Below are 17428 nucleotides of genomic sequence, written 5' to 3' on the forward strand. Positions count from 1 at the left end.
ACACATTCACCCTGTGAATGTTGTCTCTGTTGGGTGGCCCTACTTGGTCTGCCTCACTTCCTCAGCCCATGGAGAAAGTCTTGCTTCAGAAAACTGGTCCCATGGCCTGAGACCCTTGGCCCCTCTCTGATACCTGGGCTTCAGAATCCAGCCTCCAATGTACTGTTTTGACCTTTGCAGCCATCAACCTTCACCAGCCGTAGCTTGGTCTCCAATCAAGAGGGCAGCACCAATAAGGAAGGTGGAAATCAGAACAAAGTCAAGTCCATGGCAAATCAGCTGCTGGCCAAGTTTGAGGAGAGCACCCGGAACACCTCAGTCCTGAAGCAGGTGAGTTGTATCAGATGCTCACTCACCTTCCTCCTGGTGACCAGACCCCGCTGGCAAGGAATGATCAGGCTAGAATTGAGGTACGCCAGCCAGACCTGGTGAAAACTGAGACTCAAGCTTCTTGGTCAGGGGACAGCAGGCTTTTCCATGAGGCCACATAACCCCAGTTTTACACTTTAAAGGACATACTGCCCTGTTGCAATGATGCAGCTCTCCTGGTGTGGCAGGAAAGCCACGTTAGAGGATGGGTAAACAAAGAGAGTGACTATGATACCATAAAACTTAATTTATATCTATTTAAAAAAAACAACCAGGCAAGATTAAGAATATGGACCAGAGTTTGCTGGTGTCCATTCTGTAGTAAAGAAATCCATGTCCTAATTTGGCTTTATTTTAAAACTGTGACTTGGTTTATAGCCAACTTTGAGATAGTAGAACTCTAGGGAGCTTTAAGATGCTGGCTGAATGGGAGAGGACTGACCAAGTCCATGGTGAGAAAACTCATCCAGGCTAGAGAAAGCTGACCCAGAGATCTACCAAAAGGATTAGAGCCAACCCTCCAAGTGTTCCCTGGCACTATCCCCGCCCTATGCCCCCATCAGCCTGGCAGGGCTATTACATCTGACCAGGGCCAGTCTGAGGCTGGAGCAGGTTGACTCCTGTTCATTGTCTATGTTGAAATGACTTGGTTTGTCCCCCTGCATTTCTTTGAGGATGCTGTTACCACAGTATAAAAGCTTGGAAGGTGGGTGTTCTGTTTGCCAATGGAGGACACCTGTCCCATTACAGAATTAGGATTCTTTTAGGAAGGTAGACTCTTGGCTAGTTAGCTTTAGAGGCCATCAGAGACAAGATGTTGGTCTTGTTGTGACCCATGCTTCTCCTGGACTAAACTTCCCCAGGAAGTGATTTTGTTTCAAGGACACATTTTCCTGGGGCCTGTAATTCTCGAAAAATATTCTTCTCAATTGCTCCTTCTGGAGGGTTGGCCTCCCTCAATCCTCCATTGTTGGCCAGGGCTATGTTCCATGAAAGGTACCAAAGCATCCCCATGATAGAGTGGACAGTAGGACTCCTGAACTTGCTATGCTGGCCTGGTGTGGACTGGCAGTGATGGCCCAAGGCCCTGTGTCTGAGCCAACAGCAAGGCCTGTGGAATTCACACATTGCCCACAAGGAGAGGACTCCAGGACTCCTTTTCACATGGATGGAGAGTCAGAACTGAAGTTTCCCAGCTGGACCCAGCTTGCAGGAGCTTGGGCAGCTTTCTCTCTGTTCTTGAAAACTGCATCTCACCACTCCTCTTCTACCTCCAAGTGTCTCCATCTGACTCACCTTTTCCTTCCTGTCTCCTGCGGCTGCTTTTTCGGACTGGCCTTTCTTCTCCCAGGAACACCATGTCTCGGGGATAGGTAAGCCCATTCTGTGCTCTTCCTCTGACCGTCCTGTTAACTCTCGCTGCCCCAAAGTGGAGGAGCCCAGTCCCAGCCCACCACCACCTCTGAAAAGGCAGGTAGGGCTCCTTCCAGTGGATGCTGTCTTGGTGAAGTCAGAGGGGACTTTGAGCCCAGGGACAGGGGTCAGTGGCTTTCTCCACTCTCCACATAGGGCTGATTGTAGATTCTCTGGGCAAGCATGCACAGCATGAGGTCACCACCTTTATAGGTAAGCATAGCCACATGTGCAGCACTTAAAATACGTACCAATGATCTTTCAGCCCATCAGAGGGACCTACTGACCAGCCACTACACTCTTGGTGCTGCTGCTTAGGGGAAAACAATTTGTCCTGCTGATTGTGGGGTGTTTGGGGTGATGCCCCTGTGACACTGAGCTTTACATGCAGACTGACCACTTGAATAGGCTGATTTTCAAATCAATGAAAAAGCAATACTGCAATGGGTTCAGGTGGCCACCTGTCTGCACCCAACTGAAAGGGGTGAAGCTGCAGCATGGTGAAGGCCTTCCCAGGTACCTGAGTAGCTGGGGCTTTGTATGGAGGGACTATGGCTTACCCAGGTCCCATCTCTGGGTTTTGAATTTTAACAGAATCACTATGAGTGACCACAAATTCCAATGACATCTGGTCAGCATTAAAATTTTGTGTTTGCTTCCAGGTGGAGTGAGGTAGCTGTGCATCTGACATAGCTATTGTGTGTCTGTGTACACACCTGTGCACGTGAATCACTGGATATTTTTTTAAATACCAGTCTCATACACACTCAGACAATTAAATTGGCATCCTTGGGACTTGGGTCCAGACTTGAGTATTTTCTTAAAGGATCCTAGATGATCTCAGGTGTGGCTAGGATAGGAATCAGGGTTGTGAGGTTTGGGTTGGGGTCTGGGGTGGGACCTGGGGTGGTGTAGTTTAGGTGATCCTAATGTAAGAGCAAAAGGTCAGTACTTGAGGCCAATGTGCAGTCTTACTCCAGGTGACACCTGCTGTGCCTTCTGCCCCTGAAACACGGAGAGTCTTTACAGGAGGTCTATGGAAGTGTCTCAGGAAGGAAGGAAGTTTGATTTTCCCTCTCTCCCAGTTCCCTTCTGTGGTTGTGACGGGACAGGTTCTCAGAGAACTCAATCAAGTATCTGCTGGTGGTGAGTGCCCAACCAGGCCCTGGAGAGCCAGGGCCAAGTCAGACCTGCAGCTGGGTGGGCCAGAAAACCTTCCTGCCCTGCCTCCCACCTGCCATGGGACATTGGCCCTCTCTGGGGTGCTGCGGCGGCTACAGCAGGTGGAAGAAAAGATTGTCCAGGTGAAAGACCACCTTTCCCTGCCTGTGTCTGTGTCTGAGTGGCTTCCTCCCTCTCTCTCATCCTGCCCACAGCCTATCCCTTCTCCTCCTGCTCCTTCCCTGTCTCCTGTCTTCTGTGTGCTGGGTGCAACACAAGCCCCAAACTGCTCCCTTGCCTCCTCTTGGAGGTGACCCTCATGGTCTCTGTCACCATCTCTTTTCTTTCTCCGTTCTTGCTTTGACTACAGAAGAGGGCTCAGAACTTGGCCAACAGGGAATTTCACAAAAAGAACATTAAGGAGAAGGCAGCTCACCTGGCCTCCATGTTTGGACACGGGGATTTCCCACAGGTAAAGCCAGGGCCTTCAGAATCCTCAGGAACCCAGGAGCTGGACATCCAGCCGGGTAGCCATGAACCAGCTTCTACAGCTTGGTTTCCTTCTTCCTCCTCCTTCAGTGACATGAGGAGCCATTTATTTTTCAAGCCACTAAAGAGTTTGAGGTGGCATCTAAAAAGAACCAAATGCAAAGATTCAAGATAACTTGACACATCACGACAAAGGGAAAGTCAGGAAAGTAAGTCCAATAGAAACCCAGGCTGTTAAACCCTGGATAGTTTCTAGGTAGACTCTAAGCTTCCAAAGGGCCAAGACAAAGAGGAAACACTGGTCAGTTGTTAAGACTCACAGTGCCTTTAAGGTGAAAGCAACCCAATTGTTCATGCAGTTTTTTTGGGTCCTGATAAGGGAGGCACAAGATAACAAGGGTAAACCCATACCATAACCTGGACTTCACTTCTCCAAAGGATAACAGCAAGCCAAGAAGGAAAATCTTCCCATAGTGTAGGAAGTATAGGTCCCTTCAAGCCAGCTACTGCTTTAGAAACTTGCAGAAAAGAAGAGGGTGTGCTCGTAGGGAGCTGAAAGAGTGAGAATAAGGCCCCACGGTAGGTGTACATGTGAAGTCATCCACTTGCAGCAAGCCTGTCTCTAGAACATAACTCCTCTGCTGCTTTTTCTCTGCCTCCTCCAGACCTGTGTCCTCTGCTGTTGATGTAGTCATTGACATTTAGAGGGATGCTTGACACTTAGTTCATTTTTATGGTTCCAGCAGCCTCCAGGAGGCCAGCACAGTTGTCTACCCCCAGCTGCAGAGGCCCCTGCTCTGTCCTGCCCCAGAGTGGCCCAGGGTTATTGCTTCATACCAAGCTCCGGGGTGAGGGCTTCAGTAATTAGCTGGAGAGAATGCAGGCAGGAATAGAAGGATGTACTCGAGCTATTTTGGTGTGACAAGGGAGCTGGAACCATGGTAGTAGGATGCAGTGTAACCAGGAGCCACATAATCCTGCCTGGCTCCAAAGACAGGCTTCTGTTTTGTCCTGAACCCACAGGCTTCAGTGTCTTCTCCCCTGCGAGGCGTAGGGCTGCATCACTGTGTCTGCTCCTGGGATAATCCTAGTTTCCTCTATCTCTGTTCTGTGCAGAATAAACTACTCTCTAAAGGCCTGTCTCACACTCATCCTCCGTCTTCTCCCTCTTGCCTTCCATCTCCTGATTCAGCTGCTACTTCCTCTCCATCAACTGTTGAGTCTACTTCTCCAGCCAAAAAGGTAGTCATTTGGCATCATTACTGTCCCCACCCCCTGCATGTGCCGAGATGTCCTCGTGTTCTGCTTGGCCTGCGCAGACGAGCAAACATCTGGAGCCTGGCTTGGCTGGGATGAAAATTTGTAAGATACTTTACAAACAGTCCTGGATTCAGTTTTGATTTGTGTTGAAGTATACAACTAGCAAAATAGGCAGCCTACAAAAACTCTGCCATCCAGTGCTCATTCATCCAGCAAGCTTTAATCAGGAAACCACTGGATGCCAAGCACTGGGCCAGATGCTGAGGGAAGAAGGCGGGTAGTGGTCCTGGGCCTCTGCTACAGTTTGGCTGATGACAGCACATTATCATAGGAAGAAGTCACATTTTTACTATATGGAATTGCTGATGTTGGGCTGTTTGACCTAATGAGATGAGAATTTCACATGGTAAACCTAATACAATGCTATTCATTAATTCACTTAAGAGGTATAAGGACAGGATTGTAGGAAATGAGAGGAGAATCCTGGGAAGGATTCACAAAAGAGGTAATATGGGAGCTGAGTGTGGATGGTTACACAGGAGGATTTTTCTAGAGAGAAGGATGGGTGAGGGTGTTTTACAGAGGGTCTAGCATGTGCAGTGGAAGGCAGGCAGGCAGGACTGATATGAAATGGAAGGAGACTAATCTGGCATGACTCTTACTTTGGGGACAAAGTAATTCTGGGGTGTGGAGAGTGAGAGTAAAAGTGAGCACCATCTGGGTGTTAAGGAATTTCATTTTCTTCTCTGGGTTATAGTGAACCATCAGTGGATCAACTCTGTGTTCTAGAAAGATGACTCAGGTACCAGTACAGAGGTTGGCTTGGAGGGAAATGGGACTAGGGAGCTGACTTTGGTTTAAGTGGATAAAAAGATGCTCCGTGAACAATTACATTTGGGTCTGGGGCACTTTTTCACCTCTCTCAGGTTGTCCTCTGAACACACCTGTCTATCTGGCATCTACCAAGGCTCAGTGTGAAGTGCCAAGTGGCCCTATCAGAAGGACTGCATATTTGAAGTATTGCTCATTCAATTCTGTGCTGTTGGGCTCATGACAAAGCAGCTTTGTGCTCTTGCATTTGTAGAAAGTTACAGTGGCCTTTTGGTGTGTAGTTGGGTGTGTAGGGGGTGTTCCACTCTTGTTGCCCCCCCCCCCCGACTCCATGGGGAGAAGGGTGAGGTAGAGTCCCCAAGAAAGGAGGAAGGAATCTTATTACTGTCACCTTCTCCAAAGAGAGCACTTCAGAAGAACAGTCATAGGTGAAATAGAGGAACACAAACACTTCCACTCTTGAACCGCCACTGAAAACAGCCATAGTAGGGATACCAAGACACCCAGAACCCTGCTCCATGTCAGCCATTTTTCAGCTGTGTTTGGCTTTAAGTCCTCTGGATGTCTGGGCCTCTGTCTTCTCCCTTATGTATGAGTGGTCCCTGGCTCACATTATAGTGAGCTCTGAAAGGGCATAGACATTTTTGTCATCGCCATCAGCAAGTTCTCAGCACAGCATTTTTGCCCAGCTAGGGAGAGGAATCTTACATGGGTGACTTCTTGCTGTGAGAAAAAGTCATTGGCACCTTTGACAGGGACATTTGGATACAAACCAGGCAGTGGCTAATGCCTGGTCAGCCAGGCCCCACCTTGCTTTTCCCTGCCCATCGCCTTTCCAGCAGCCTGGGCCCTTCACAGCAGAGCCTTTCAAGGCCCTTTCTTATCCCTGATTTTCTTCTACCCTCCAGAAAGGTCCTCTCACAGGGCAGAACTAGGGTAAAAAGCCACCACCCTTCATAAGTTCTTTGACTTGGTTTCCAGTATACTCTCTGAGTGATGGCAGGAGTCAGGGTACTGGGAGCATGAGGAGCTACTGGGGTCTGAGAGAGACCCTTCTTGTCAGTGAGCTTAGGCCCTATCAAGGCCTTGTCATCAAGCTATCAGGCAACTTTAAACCAAGGTCACTCAATAAGCCAATACATGAATGTTCATTTATTCAACAAATATTTATTAAATGAACTCAGTGTTGGGTTCTTTGGGCTTTTGGGATACAGAGTTAAATTCCTACCTTAATGAGTATTATATTCTAGTAGGGGGAAGTAAACACTCAACAATAGTATACTATATAAGTACATTAAATAATAAAATGTTAGAAAATAAGACAATTCTTCCTATGGAAGATTTAGAGCCAGTAGCAGAGGCTTGGAGTTCTAGGGGGAGGGGAGCAATTTAAAATGTGGTGGGCAGAAGGGGGTCTTCCTATGAACATGAAAACTGAGCAGTCTTGAACAGCAAATTAGGCTATCTTAACAGTTTCCAACTTACTCATTGCAGATTATTGTGCCTTTCAAGTGTAGCTAGGAACGACTAGGGAACTCTCAGAGGGGCCAACCTGGGACACTGGGCAAGCCACTGAATCCCTCTGAGTGCCTTAGTTTGTCTAAGTAGCCATACTCAACGGGCCTCTGCAGGTCTTACTGTGAGTGAGGCCATTAGGGATAGAGTGGTGAGCTTTCAGTTATAAGCAGTCTTGGAAGGGACCTTGCCAGCTTCACCCTTCCTCCGGTCCTTCCTCCCTCCCCAAGTCCCTTCTGGCATTAATTAGCCACTGGGCTTCATACATGGAGAGTCTGGCAGAATCCTAACCGCTTCTGAGGAGAGAACTGGCTTCCCCTAAAAGCAGATGATGACTTAGTGACAAACAGCTACATTCCATCTTGGTGGAGTTCAAAGCCTGGGGTCTTCCCAATAGATGATGGTCTGTTCTGATTACCCAGTGACTCAAGGTTGCCTCAATTCATGGGACCCTGAGTAAGAAAAATGCACTTGGAAATGGATACTTAGCCCTTGGCAACCTCCCAGCAGGCAGTGTGGTCTTCTTTGCCCTGGAATGTCTATTCCCCAATTTTGAGGATCCAGGACTAATCACCACCTCAGGGGAGTAGATTTGGCCAAACTTATCATGAGGAGCATGTGCTACCCACAGGGACACAAACTTTAGTCACCAGCTTCAAGAGATGCAGTCAGGGCTCTGTCTTCAGACGACACTGCCTTCTCAGCTGACGCTCTGCTTCAAAGTTCAAAGTAGTCCTATTGTTTTGTTGTTCTGAAAAGGCATAGGGAGTCTTGAGGCCCCATCTCTTAGGACCCAAGCCATTGCCAGAGCCTGTTTTTCAAATCCATGTCCAATCTTATGTCCCAAGTGCCATTTTTTTCCTCAATCTCATCAAACCAGCCTCCTTTGGTAGCATCTACTCCCTATAGACCATTGATTTCTTTCTTCAAGAAAGAAGTGTACTATGTTGATTTGGCCCATGGCATGCTGCTACCATGTGCCAAGACTGGTGAGCTCTTACAAAAACAAAATGGCGGCTGAGCATTTGTACAGTTGGGCAAGGGGACTGTTTCATAGGCTGGAGATGCAGTTTAGTCCTCTTAGGTCAGAACAGCAACAAGCATTGCAAAAAGAACTTTCTCTACCCCTGAAGGTGTTTGTTTTAGAACGGGATTTGCAGGGTTTACTCTGGAGATTTGCATGTTAGGGGGAATGGAATCACTGGACAAGTCTGGGCTGGGCAACCTGCTTTTGTTTCATCTGGTAGAAGGATGGATCTGAAGGCCATGTCCATCCTGACTGTCTTTCTTCTGTCCCAGAGATAGAGCCGGGCAGCTTTGTGAGTCCCAGGCTAAGGGATTTGAATTTGCAGATTGCTTGTGTGTGTTGGGGAGGCAGGATCTATAGGGAGAAGAACATGAGCTTGGAATTCAATATCCATTCCAAGTACTAGTTACTCACTGTGTGACTCTGGACAAGTCGTGGGCCTCTCTGCATCTTCATTTCCTACTCTCTTAACTGGTGATGCCTTCAGCTATTCCTGAGGGTGATTGGAATGTTGCAGTGACCCAACATATGCAAAATGCCTGAAGCATCCAGTAAATGTTCTCTTTCCCAGTAGAAGAAACTTTCAGAAGAAAGCTCATTTTTCTAAAATGCATATCTCTGAAAGATTAGGAGTTGCCTTCAGGCTTCCATTTCCATCCTAGCCACTTATGAATAGTGCTACCTCCAGTGAGTTAGACCCTCCCTGCGTCTCACCTGCTCACCTGCCAAGTGGAACTGTCAGACCTACCTGACAGGGATTTGCATACGATGCATATACACAGTGCCCAGCCCCTGGGGATAAATGTGGGCAGACATGGGCTTCCACTGAAAGGTCATAACCCCAAAGGGTGGTCTGCATCTCAGCTCTGAGAATGCAATTCCTGGATGCCCTCAAATAAGAAAGTTTCATTTCTGTGTCTTCCCCTTGCCTGAGGCACATAGCTGAGGAATTGGGTCTAACAGCCTGTCCTTTGGTGTTCTCTCATTAAGGGACTCCTCGGGGATGTTGTCTTTGTCCCAGTGGGCCCTTGGCTCCTCTTCTCAAAGCCTCAAAGCCCTAGAAGCTCCACTCTCCACACTGCCTGACCTACAGTGGGTTTGCCTGATGCTCAGAGCAGGCCACATGGCCACAGGTGGCTCAACTCTGCAAAGAGGTACAGCCTGGACACCTGGTACTCTGGCTGAGTTCCAGACCCCAGGAGGAATGTTCCATTGTTTCATACAGAAAGGGCCCAGGAGCCTACTTCCTCCATGATTCAGAACGTCTTGCCTATGCCAGGAACGTAGAGATAACTAAAACAAGATCACTGACATTAAGGGGTGAAGACTGGAGGGGGAGATAGGCCACAGCTCAATACAGTGTGAGAAATGCTCCCGCATGAAGAATGCTTCTTGGAGAATCAGCCATCTCTGTAGCCTCTGGCATTGGTGCTTGTGATAACAGTTGTGTGGCCATGTTTGAATTGAGGCTAGCTCAGAGATAACAAGGCAGTATGCTTGTCCTGTGTGAGCCACACATTCTTGCTTATGCAGAGGAGAGTGAGAGTCATTTAAGGGAGAAGAAAAGAACATGGAAATGCAAAGTCACACACACAGCAATGCTTCAGACTCATTGACCATTTGCCAAGGGTGTCCTGGGTGCTCAGTACCATGCGAGGCTCAGATTCTTTCATTACTCTTACAGCCCTGCATTACTTACTCTTACAGCCCTTTCATTACTCCCTCAGCCCATTTTATAGCTGAGGGAACTGAGGCTCGCTGAAAGGAAATGGTGTGTGCTGCCTGATGTAATGCAAAATGATGGTCTACCTAAAATATCCAACCAGTCTACCTTGTTCTAATTAATTAGTGGAAAATAATTTGAATTTAAAAGAGGAAAAAAGTAGTGAAAATACCCAAATTCTTGAAACTTACAAGAATATTGAAAGATATAGACAAAGTTACAAATGCAGTCCCATGAGAATGGAAAATTGCTAATTTTTAAAAACACCATTAAAAAAAATGACAGCCGACCAGGTGTGAAAGCATATGGTTGTAATCCCAGTATCCAGAAGGGCCTCCAGTTTGAGGCCAGTCTGGGCTACATAGCCAGCTCAAGACCAACCCAAGGTACATAATAAGACTCTGTCTCAGAAAAACAAGCAAACAAACAAAAACAAGTGACTGAGGCTTGATTGTTTTTGGTGAAATCATCAGATGACCCAATTTCACATTTCAGTAAATTATCCCAGACAAATCATTAGTGCTCCTCTTGACCAGCCCTCCCTGAGAACATGTGGCGCTCACCATTCAGTGTATGAATCTCCTTGTTGAGGGAAGTTTCAGCTCTTACTCTGAGGTCAATACCAGAACGGCTTCTCTGCAGTTTCTCTATGAGTTGAACATTTCTTGATTTCTCAAAGGAGAGACAATCTGGTAATTCCCCAGTTGACCAGAGCAGGGATCCTCAAAGTGTGGTCCATGGGCAGGGACTGGTCTAAGATCCATTCAGTTCAACAAATGAGACTAAGCATGAGAAACACACACAGCAACCTGACCCTACCACACATCCAAATATGGGGTCATTTCCATTAATTTGTTTGTATAGTATCGAGAAATATCAAGCCACAAGAGATCAGAGATTTAAAAGGAAAAAACAAAACCTGGTCTTTGTCCATAGATAGTTTGAGAAGCACTGAGCTATCAGAAATCAGCTGGTTGTATCCTCTTGTGGAACCAATTCTGCCATAGCTGCTGTCAGGTAAAGATGAACACAACTCTCGATTCTTGGTCATCTTCACACTGATCTTTGAGCTTCAAGGCTTGTCTCATCCCTTAAGACAAGTTCTCCATGACCTGGTTTCCCTGTGACCTCTCCAGAAAGTCCTAGTCTACATGTTCTTGATTCTGGGAAGGTCTCCAGCAGATGAGAAGGGCAGAAGGGAGAGAAGATACTTTCAGTTCAGTTCAGGTTTTTGTTTTTTTTTAATGTCACTCAGATTGTATGTGTGTCTGCTATTGGGAGAAAGGAGCCTTTGAGCCCATAATGTAAGGAAGGACTGACTAGGTATGGTCTTCATCTTGAATCCCCTGGCCAGGTAACCTATACAGTACCCTGTGCCAGTGGAACATCTGAGCAGGCTGTGGCTGCACCAGTGTGTTTTGGTGACACCTCCAGCTACCTCACAACCCTCTGCATGCTTCAGTAATTGCTCTGTAAGTCAGGATTGCTCAGAAGCTCAGTGGCACAAAGTGCCTATTAGCTAAGTAGTTAATAAGGTCTCATTAAAGACCTGTATTTAAAGCCTCAAAGAGAGTGTAGTCTCAATCTCTGCTAACCATGGAGGCAGTAATCATGCATGGGTGTCATGGCTTTACCTGGTGTCTTTCTGGGAGAGCACCAGGAGACAGCCACCCAGGGGAAATCTGACCTCTTCAGATTTCCTGTTTATTTTCATATAAATCCAGAAAGTACTTTGTATTCTACAGCTTCTACCTGAGAGGCAGAGTTGGGAGCCCCATCAGGGGATGAAAAACATCAGTCAAACAATGGCTTTTTGTACTGAACCTTCCTGGAAGCAGGAGCCAAGTTTCTTGACATTCGTAGCCTTCTGAAAGAGGCAGAGTGTGTACTTGAAAGTTCTCCCAGGCTGGGCCAGTGTGAGGGGAGGAGTGGCGGGCCTGATAGCTGCTGCTCTGAGAAGTGGGGACTCTGTACAGTCTAATGAGGCCCAATCTGCCTAAGCCTGAGGGATCAGACACCCCCACAGCCTGCAGGGTCCCCAAGAGCCCACACATGAAATGGAGTAACTGTCCCAAAGCTGATCTTAGTGCTGGGCTTCCATAATGTGAAAAGGGGTGAGGGTCCCTGGTACCTTATCATTGTCACCAGCTTGCTCCCTATAGTGCCTGTACTTTTGCTGGAGTCAGAAGAGTTAGCCTCAGGGGCTGGGGATGGCTTCACTACACAGAGCTGTGTGAGATATGCAGCCTGCTGTCCAATGCTTCACTGTTCCTGGACCTCCTGCTTTGTGCTTGAGGCTGTCACTGGATTGATCACATGTGGCCTCCCAAAAGCAGTTTAGATGGAGGGTATCATTTCACCCATGTAAGAGTCACTGTTGTGGTCCTGATGGCTGTCAACCTTTGCCCAGAGGCCCTGCAACCTAAATTGTTTGCTCTGGCCATTCCTCTAGAGCCGAATTTGGAGGCTAGGCAGGGTCTGGAGACTCGCTCTCTCCGGAGTCTGGTGACCAGGAACCATATTTCCAGAATCTCACACAATCTGTATTTGTCTTCCCTCAGAGAAGATGGTAGTGTTCCCAGGTAGGCTTCCATTGCTGCTGGGGAGAAAGGGAGCCAGCTGGGGTCTGCTAAGGGATGGATGTGTAATTGTACCATGTTTTGGTTTTGGTTCTTGGCTCCTTGACACATTTTTAGGGCTCTAGGCATTTGTGGGTACCCTCAGGAGCACAGCACCGATCACCCATCATCAGGTAGTGCTCCAGGGCCTGTTGGAATACTGCCTCTCCAACTCTGAACTAGTCCTGTCCAGCCCCAGCTCTGGCACCCACTGAGCACTGCCACAGAGCTCCTGTTCTCTCTCCACCGTCCCAAGACAGCCCAGCCATACTCTGCACTCCAGCCACTGCTTGTTGGCCTGTGGGCTGGCCAGGAGGGACTCAGGTCAGATACAGATGTCTGCTTCTCAGGGACCCACGGAACTGAAGGGTAGACTGGGTGAGCTGAATCTAGAGGAGGAAGAGAGGAATGAGTCACCTTCATCTTGACCCAGCCACTGCTAAGCTGTACTTGAATACCCTTCTATCACTCAGTCCTTCCTACAAATCCATTTGGCAGGTACAACTGTCCTCATTTTACTAAATGAAGAAACCAAGTTCAGAAGCTCAGTGCTTTGTGCCAGATCTCAGAACCCACCCATGGTGAACTGGTTCCTTGCCCTGCCCCATGATCCACTCAGCAGCTCTTTGGAGGAGGATAGCTGAAGACTGCCTTTCTATCTATGCGGGCTTGGTTCTGGATTTCTTTCTCTCCTTTGCTTGGCCATTTCTATCTTGTAGGCTTTTATAAACTGCAGCAATACAGGCCTTTGGGGTACTTATTGGGCCTGAGAATCAAAATTCCACCTGCTCCTCATGAGAGATACCATGAAGACCCAGACTGAGGGTCAGGAGAACTGAGAACAGACTTGAGGCTTAAATTTATTTACTAAGTGGCTTCAGGTATATCCGTACCCCCTCTGAAATTCATTTACCCGTCTGTGCAACCAGAGGCTCAGTGAATCCCTGCAGGCCCGTACTCCCAATGGATGTGGTTCTGCCAGTCATGTGGGTCACCCTAGCCATGGGGTTCTTTGGTTTTTAATAGTGTTCCAACATTTATTGTGTTAAAATACACAGTATAAAATTGATCATCTTAACCACATTTAAGCGGGTGCTTCAGTGATACCACATACATTTTAGTGGTGTGCAATCAACACCACCATGCATCTCTAGAGTTTTTTTCATCTTGCAAAACCAAAATTCCAAACCCATTAAGCAGTAACTCCCCATTTCCCCATCACCACTGCTCTACTGGTTGTCTCTCTGATTTTGACACTCTTCGTGTCTTATAGAAGTAGGATTGTACAGCATGTGTCTTTTTACAGTATTTGCCACAGGCTTTTATTTCTTTCTGTCTCTCCATCTCCAGAATAGCCACCATCTGCTCCTGGTGGTTTGCCTCTCTGGAACGTGGCTGCTGTTGCATGTGGATGTGGAGCCCTCTTCCATACCTTGCCTTGCCACATTTTCCTTCTGGGTGCTAACTGGCCTCTCCTTTTGTCTCTGTCTCCTTCACCTCTGCTCTTGGCTAGCTGACGGTAGGGAAAGTGTCCAGCGGAATAGGGGCTGCAGCTGAAGTCCTGGTCAATTTGTACTTGAATGATCACAGACCTAAGACCCAGGCCACCTCTCCAGACCTGGTAAGGACGTGTGCCCCCCAGCCTTCACCCACAGACACTGGCTCTGGCCTCCTGGGGCAGGAGCCCAGGATGCAGAGAGGATGACCTGAGCCTTTGAAGGCACCTCTACTTAGGGAACAAGAGGGTTCAGGGAATGGGTTGAACCCAGGCAGAGGTTAGAGGGAAGCTGCATTTCCTAAGATCACCCTCATCGGTCCTAATGGGCCAACTGCCAAGGTAATGTCTGTGGTCCTAAAGAATTGCTCAGTATCAAGTCCTAGAGGCTGTCTACATACACTGATGTTCCTGACCTTCAATGTTTCATGTCCTGTCTGAACAGCCCTGTGCATGGAATTGAGGAATGAGGAGCACATGCCTCACCTCTCATTCTCCCCTTCTCACTCTAGGCCTCTGCTGCCATCACCAGCCGTGTGTGTTGATAGTTCATTTGGTTTCCTTTTGTTCATTGTCCTGGGATCATCCAGGGCTAGCCTGCCCCAGCCTTTCACCTTCCCCTTTGCACATGGGAATGTGACTTGTAGCCTGGGGGATTATAAGATACAGCTGTCCTTTTTCTTCACTCTCTGAAACAGATTTGAGACCACAGACTTTCTTTGCCTGACTTAAGTCACTACAGGGGCAAGGATGCATAAGGTCATCCTCAGCAGAGTCTCAGTCACTCCACTCCAGAGCCCAAAACGTACTCCCCGGGACAAAGTGTCACTAGGCAGACCCACTTGTGTGTTACGCCCACCCATTCAGACCAACCAGTCCCGGAGCAGGCAGCCTGGGGAGCCCGCCAGGAGCTGGAGGCTGGGTCAGCAGTAAACCTTCCAACTGCCACTCTTTGCTATAGTGACAGAGCCCCAAAGGACCCTGATTCCATTTGGAATTTCTAAAAGCCAGGGCCTGGCCTTTGAAGACTCTTTCAGCCCTAGCACGTGCTGTGTTCTTCTCCCCTGATCCCAGGAATCTATGCGAAAGGTATTTCCCGTGAGCCTGGGTGGCAGCGACACCTGCTACTTCTGTAAGAAGCGTGTGTATGTGATGGAGCGGCTGAGCGCTGAGGGCTACTTCTTCCACCGCGAGTGTTTCCGCTGCAGTATCTGCACCACCACCTTGCGCCTGGCTGCCTACGCCTTCGACTGTGACGAAGGTAACCCCCAGGGGCTGGGACAGCATTGCTCTTGGCCTCAGATGCCCTGCCCTGGGCTCCCAGCCCCATGGAGGCTCTGAACACTCAACACTTCCCAGGAGGGGGTGTAATGTCATCAGGATAGATATGTAGGGAAACTGAGAGCTCCTGCTACAGGCAGAGGGAAGCCACGGGTGCCTGCGGCTTATCAGGCCCTTCCTCTACTGTGTGTGCAGAGGACCTGCATACACTTTCTCCTTAGCCTCACCACCTTCTGTGGTCCCTGTGTGGCCAAGAAAATCAAACCTGAAACCTGTGTAGCATGCTCAGCACCATACCTGGCATGTTATAAGGGGTTAATAAATGATGGTATATTAATTTCTGTATAGTATGCATCATAAAAATAAGCATAATGGTAGACCTCTGATAAGTGGCCTACCAGATATCAGAAAAGGAAGTACACTCATTGGAACATGTGATTACCTTCTAATTTTCAACCCTTGAAATTGTTCCGTCATATATGACTCGAGGCAACATAGCACAGCATTTAGGATTACACAGCCTTAAACTAACCCACTGGCTTCAAGTCCAAAGTGTACTACCTAACCTTGGTAGTATATTAGCCTTCGTCGTGTTTAGTAACGGGACGTGGTCCCTCAGTTTCCTCCTCTGTCAAATGAGGATAATAATGGGGCCAGCATGGTGGTACATGCCTGTAATCCCAGCACTTAGTAGGCAAGGGTGGGAGGATTGCAAGTTCAAGGCCAGCCTGGGGCACATAGCAAGACTGTGTCTCAAAAAACCACAAAAGTAATTAGCTCCTAAGGTTGTGAGGATTGATGAATTGTTTATGTGCAGCGTTTAGAACGTGCCTGGTATACAGTAAGTCCTACGTCGGTTTTTCCTATTATCATCATCATTGTTCCTCTCATAGCAGTGAGCAGGAAAGCTTTTCTGGAAGAGGTCCAATGGTCTTAGGCAGTGGCCATTTTCCCAAAGTGTACCCTGCCTGTGTCTTTTTATTCTGGTCATTGCCACCATTTGATCTCAGCTGTCCCCACCCCAGGATCACAGATAGGAAAACTGGGGGTGCTGATACTCATAGCTACCCACTTTTCTCCCTGGCCACTGGTCTCATGAAGAAACTTGGCCTCAGAAGACTTGGTCACCAGACGATTTTAGCCCCAGCCCAGGAACTCCCCCATTGCTGGAACAACAGAATGTGGCTGCCTCATCTCAGGGTCACTTCTTTAGAGCAGGTGACAGAGCTATTTCTCATGATTGAGCTGTGTATTCTGACTGGAAAGTGACGGACACTTGTCTTACACCTCCTGTGACTCTGGTTTATAGAGGAAAACTTTGTGTCTTTCTACAGGCAAATTTTACTGCAAGCCTCACTTCATTCACTGTAAAACCAACGGCAAGCAGCGGAAGAGACGAGCAGAGTTGAAACAACAGAGAGAGGTATGTCTGTCTCAAAAGTGCGGGTCCAACAGGGAAGACCCCTTGAGAGAAGAGGGTCTTCAAGGGCTCCTCAACTTCAATGGACTTTTCTGACCCTGGAGGGTTGGAGACTGCTTCCGGATGAAGACAAGCCTCCCCTTCCTCCAGTTCGTGGTCCTTTTATCTCTCTACTCATTGGCCTCTGGGTTTGCCATATTCCAGAGGCCAGGTGAGTGACTGCTAGCTTCTCATGAAAAGCCAAGAAGGACTTGCCCACATACCAGGGATGGGACTTTTTGCTTAGCTATACAAAAGCCATGGGATTCCTCTCTGTTGGAACCCACCTGGCCACAGGATGCTGCTTACAAGAGGAATGGCAGTTAGGGACAGACCTTCTGTGGTTTCCAAGTCCTTTCCCAAGCTCTTGGAGCTGCCCACTGAATTTATAGATGGTCTGTGGTATCGCCCCCTCTGGCAGCTTGTAGCAAATGCCTTCTTGAGCTTTAAGAATCATCCACCACCAGCTAAGAACACCACAACTTAAAATTTCTAATGATACAAGTCAATGTGGAAAATGAGAAACTAAATAAAAGTACATGAAGAGTTAAGTCACCTATAAATCACTCAATCTTGAGAAAACTCCAACAGATCTTTTGTAACATCCTTTCCAGACTTTCCCCTATATGAATATATTTTAACCTGGTTGGAATCCTAGCTCTACAATGTCATATCCTTCTTTTTCACTAATAGTATATCAAAGAACAATTTGCCATGGCATTAAATATTCTTTGGGACTATAATTTTAATGCTTATAAAACAGATTCTATTTTATACATGGTCATTA

At 47.7% G+C, this 17428-nt stretch overlaps 1 protein-coding gene across 18 annotated transcripts in view; it reads left to right on the forward strand.

Moving 5' to 3' along the window:
• Mical2 (microtubule associated monooxygenase, calponin and LIM domain containing 2) overlaps positions 1-17428 on the forward strand; it is a 207554-nt gene that overhangs the window by 107303 nt on the left and 82823 nt on the right. For 10 of the 18 annotated variants that reach the window (XR_012435654.1, XM_074041514.1, XM_074041518.1 and 7 more), the window contains 8 exons: positions 181-330; positions 1721-1843; positions 2763-3086; positions 3314-3415; positions 4549-4674; positions 13920-14027; positions 14976-15162; positions 16517-16605. Coding sequence is in view for 17 of the 18 variants with exons in the window: in XM_074041514.1 (XP_073897615.1) it covers positions 181-330; positions 1721-1843; positions 2763-3086; positions 3314-3415; positions 4549-4674; positions 13920-14027; positions 14976-15162; positions 16517-16605 (1209 nt within the window). In the remaining variant the exon portion in view is untranslated. The remainder of the gene's footprint in view (positions 1-180; positions 331-1720; positions 1844-2762; positions 3087-3313; positions 3416-4548; positions 4675-13919; positions 14028-14975; positions 15163-16516; positions 16606-17428) is intronic. The other 8 variants (XM_074041547.1, XM_074041599.1, XM_074041593.1 and 5 more) reach the window with 4 other exon arrangements.

Source organism: Castor canadensis, chromosome 1 (assembly GCF_047511655.1).
Source record: "Castor canadensis chromosome 1, mCasCan1.hap1v2, whole genome shotgun sequence".
Classification (NCBI taxonomy): Eukaryota; Metazoa; Chordata; class Mammalia; order Rodentia; family Castoridae; genus Castor; species Castor canadensis.